The sequence below is a fragment of the Antrostomus carolinensis genome, unplaced genomic scaffold (assembly GCF_000700745.2).
Source record: "Antrostomus carolinensis isolate BGI_N321 unplaced genomic scaffold, ASM70074v2 scaffold14288, whole genome shotgun sequence".
Lineage (NCBI taxonomy): Eukaryota > Metazoa > Chordata > Aves > Caprimulgiformes > Caprimulgidae > Antrostomus > Antrostomus carolinensis.
The window spans coordinates 5622-10289 of NW_010333792.1; the positions used below are offsets into that span (position 1 = coordinate 5622).

Here is a 4668-nt window from a genome sequence, read left to right on the forward strand (position 1 = left end):
TAAGTCGATGGGATGCTCAGAAGTTGATGGTGCCAGTTAGATCTGCTGCTGGTGCAACAGAGGGCTGTCCTGAGTTACCACACAAGTAAGACACTTCAGTTCACTCATAACAATTCTGCAGTACCATGATTAAGTCATGACGTTAGGCAGTTTCACCACAGTATCTACCAAATGATTCCGTTTCTTACGTTGTTGCTCTTGCGTGTTGCACAGTGACCCATTGATTCCGCTTTTGTTCCTCTGTACTTTGCAGTCTTGTTTTCATAGTTTGGAGTTTTTGAAAAGATCACTGTACAAATGATTGACAGGTATTGGCTGTCTTTCTGCAAAGATAGCTCCGCAATTGATCCTTGTGCAGAATCCAATACAAACAGTGTGACATCTGGGAAACGTACCTGCTGCACCAGGATTGCTAGAAGTTTCTATGCCAGAGCAGAGTTTGTCGGTTAAATTCTTCCTACGCTGTCATTTGGCTTGTACAAGTTCAATAACTGTTCCTTAACACCTCTGATTTCTGCAGCAGGTAGCAGAAATGCTTCACAACCCTGACTAGCTTTAAGGGTGGAACATGGGGTGCAAATCCAGGGTTTCTCCTTTCAGTGTGGGTGGGAGCCACCCTTTCTCTAATAGCCCTGTGTAATAGTTCTCTGGGAGACTACTCTGGAGATGGATTTGGGAAGGATATGGCAATGTATCTTGGTGAGGAAGCAGGTCTTTGTCTCTTCTTTGCCCACTCTTGACACCTTTCTTTCTCTCACATGACAAATAACCTGGAGTGAAGCCAGAAGTTGTGAGTGAGGTTAATGAATGCTCCACCTGCACCAGGAGGCAGCCACCTCTTTAGGTTTCCATTTATGATGATGAAGTTATTCTAGTGCAGAACTGCCCAGTGACAGCTCGGGGGAAACTGGTAGATGGTTAATGAATGGGAGATGTTGGCAGTGCATGGAGAACAGAGGAAAAATTATGGATGAGTGGATTTTCTTGGTCTTTGAGAAGTTACACATGGAATATGGATCCTGTTCACGTGAATGGAAATCTTATAACTACAGTAGGGCCAGATTTCCATTCCATTTCTGGATGTCATTGTTTGTGTTGCGTTTACTCCTAAATTGGTTAAGATGAATGAAACCACAAGTCTGATAGATCTTCTCACACTTCTTTTATTTCCTGTTCACTTGTGATCTTTTATACTTATGTTTCTTAGTAATTTGTCTTTTTTGTTTAATCACTTTAGACTTCTGGCAATATGTGACATTTCAGCAGACACTGGAGGATCTATAGAATTTATGACGGAGTGTACAACAATTGACAGTCCATTTTGTATGTATGATGCTGACCAGCATATTATTCATGACAGGTGGGAGAGCCTTTAATTTTTATTGCTTTCCTCTGTAATTTGTACAGTGAAACATTGCATAGGAAAATCATGTGTTTAAAACAGTTCTGAAAGGTGGTACCTTTCAGGTACCAAAGAGAAGTAGTCTAGAAAGAGCTGTGTTCTCTCTTTCAGTGTTGAAGGCTCTGGGATTCTGATGTGTTCCATTGACAATCTGCCAGCACAGCTTCCTATAGAAGCAACAGAGTACTTTGGCGATATGCTTTTCCCATATATTGAAGAGATGGTAAGGTCTTATGTGTCCAACAAGAAGGTAAAATGCTCGGACTTCGGTCTGCTTGTTTGTTGCTTTTCTGGTCTTCTGTGTACATTCAAGAGGAATCTGCTGTAGAACATAACTGACTTTGTACTTGAAAAAAAGAAAAAATCTTTCTAAGTCTTGAGGCAATTCTTTCAAAAAACAACATGTGAATGAGACATTAGTGACCTGGATGTCTTAGTGATTTGTCAAGAACACTTTCTGTAGGCAGCACACAGGCTCTGGCAGGTCATTCCTCCTGAAGCCTGCAGTAGATGTCTAAATCTGATTTTCTTGGGGCACCCAACAATCACTCACAATCAGACTGCTCTTTAAATTCCTGTATTTTCATAGAAGTCAAATGACACTGATCAGGACCTGGAGAATTTCAGATCTACAAGATACTGACATTATTGCATGCATTGAAATGTTGCTGAAAATCTTGATGTTTTACTCTTCAAAAAATTATGGGAAATAAAATGACCTCATTGGAAATAATTTATCTCTGTAGCTGTTATCAGAAGGCTCAGAACCTCTTGAAAGCCAGAATTACTCACCTGTTGTTCGAGATGTAAGTTTTGCAGTTTGGTACTTTGCTTGTCTTCGTCTACTTTAAAACGTACAGGTACACAAAACCCCTCAAAACTTGTTTCATGTATTTCTAGGCAGTGATTGCATCCAATGGCTCACTGACACCTAAGTATAAATATATCCAGAAATTGAGGGAGAGCAGGTAATGTATAGCTTCTTAAAGTTTATTTGTTTTAGGATTTAAAAAAACCCCAACTTGTCTACATTCTATCTTGCCTTTTGCATTTATTTACTCTTGTGTTTTGGTGGATTGCTGCTGTACTGCACTGCGTCTAAATGTCTCCTGGCTTGATGATTTCCTTCTTTCTTTGTGCACGTTGCCTAAATCAACATGTGTTGTTAGTAACTTATATTGAGGTTGAGAAAATGGTCATTTTTCTCTTTCTATATTATGAATACTGTTTTACCAGAGGCAGAAAATAACCACGTGCCAGTATTGTTATTCCTTTCCCTTTTAAAATGGATATAACAGACTGTCCTTTGAAAGCAATGTCTGAAAAAGAAAGGCTCTCTAATATACCTTGAATCTAGTTTCCTCTAGTATGGCTCAAGTGCTGTGCTGTACAGCATTGTTCTGTGATGGGATGTATTCAGGAGCCCCTGTGAGACTCTCAGGCTTTTCATTACATTCCTGTAGCTACAGCTTTAGCTACCACTTCATCTGTACCCTGTCTCAGTAGTTATCCACCAGTGGTAACATGAAAGAAGTATCATTGAGTGGAATAAGCTAACAAAAGTGTGAATTACCTGGATATCCCTTCCCTTTCCCTTGCTCCCTATTATTAACAAACACCTATAGTTTACCTATGAAAAATGTTAATTTGACAATAAGTGGTTACCTCTGGCTTCATGTTCATAGTCAATGCCAGCTTCACTGTACCTCATGTAAAAATTGAAATTGGTCTGACCACAACCACTGCATCCATTATGCATTAAAAGCATATGTGTTGACTTTTGTGTGCCAAGCTTCTCCAGTTTCCTTTGGGGACTCTGGAAGTTCTGGTTATGAACTTGTGCATGATGAACTGTAGGTGCGTTTTCCACCCACAGTAACATGCTGTCTGCCTCTCAAAGACTTCAGCTCACAGTGGTTTTTGTTGTGTGCTGTTTAGTAGACAATCTCAAGAGGCTGTCTCAGTAACAGATTTTCTTATTCCTCACACAGCATGATGTTCTGATTTTTTTTCTTTCTCCATAATTGCTTGTGTGGTCTTGCATGAAATACCCTGAAAATCTGGAGACTTCATTCCCATGGGGATAGATTTTTGCTATTTCTGCAGACCTGTGTGTTGCATGTGATGTTCAGTTGTTCATTGGTGGTGTTCACTTAACTGTCAGAAAAGCAAGACCTGCTAACAATACCCTCATAGAATCATAGAATGGTTTGGGTTGGAAGGGACCTTAAAGATCATCTAGTTCCAACCCCCCTGCCATGAGCACGGACACCTTCCACTAGACCACGTTGCTCAAAGCCTCATCCAGCCTGGCCTTGAACACTTCCAGGGAGGGGGCATCCACAACTTCCTTGGGCAACCTGTGCCAGTGTCTGACCACCCTGACAGGAAATAATTTCTTCCTAATATCTAATCTAAACCCACCCTCTTACAGTTTAAAACCATTATCCCTCATCCTATCACTACTTGCCCTTGTCAAAACTCCCTCCTTCCTATAGGCCCCCTTAAAGTACTGGAAGGCTGATATAAGGTCTCCCAGATCCTTCTCTTCTCCAGGCTGAACAGCCCCAACTTTCTCAGCCTGCCCTCACAGGAGAGGTGCTCCAGCTTAAGGTGTGATGGTTTATCTAGAGATGGGCTTTTGTTTAGAGCCTGTAGTAATTATGTGGCTTGTGTTACTACTCTAACAAAGTATTATGCTGGGTCTACTTTAGTTTCTGAAGGTTCTATTTAGACTAGTTGGAAGTCCATGAATATTTCAGACATGGGTTAGCCAGACTGTATGAGTTGAACTGTCTTGGGTGCCATTAGAATACAGGAGCAGTTTGATTTACTGAACTTATCTCCATCTTTTCGCCTTTACTTGCTTCATATCTGCTGTTGGTTCCTCATCCAGAGCTACAATGGCATATCCCAAGATCAATGCAGACCTCTAAGTATTGCTGTTAGTTGTTCATAGGTTAACATAATTCAATTATTTAACCTTGTATTTAGTGAGTAGGCATAACCTGAAATGTTCTTTTCTGGGACTGCATAGATTCTGCTGCTCGCACACTTGATGGGTCATTTGGCAGCTCGTGTTTGTGCCTGTCCTAGAGCAGACATGCTATGTTTGATCCAAGTGTTGCCTCATTCAAGACACTGGAAAAAATTTTAATAAATGTGATAAGAAATTTGATTGCAAAATCCAGCTTTTTTTCATATAGGAAGTCTGCCATTTGTCAACGCTGTTGTTCCAGGCTCCTGCATACCACTGCTGCTCCCTG

At 40.8% G+C, this 4668-nt stretch overlaps 1 protein-coding gene across 1 annotated transcript in view; it reads left to right on the forward strand.

The window, feature by feature from the left end:
• The window catches only part of AASS (aminoadipate-semialdehyde synthase), a 27490-nt gene that overhangs the window by 5092 nt on the left and 17730 nt on the right, over positions 1-4668 (forward strand). The window contains exons 8-12 of the mRNA XM_010173992.2: positions 5-85; positions 1238-1360; positions 1514-1625; positions 2149-2208; positions 2303-2370. Coding sequence (XP_010172294.2) covers positions 5-85; positions 1238-1360; positions 1514-1625; positions 2149-2208; positions 2303-2370 — 444 coding nt within the window. The remainder of the gene's footprint in view (positions 1-4; positions 86-1237; positions 1361-1513; positions 1626-2148; positions 2209-2302; positions 2371-4668) is intronic.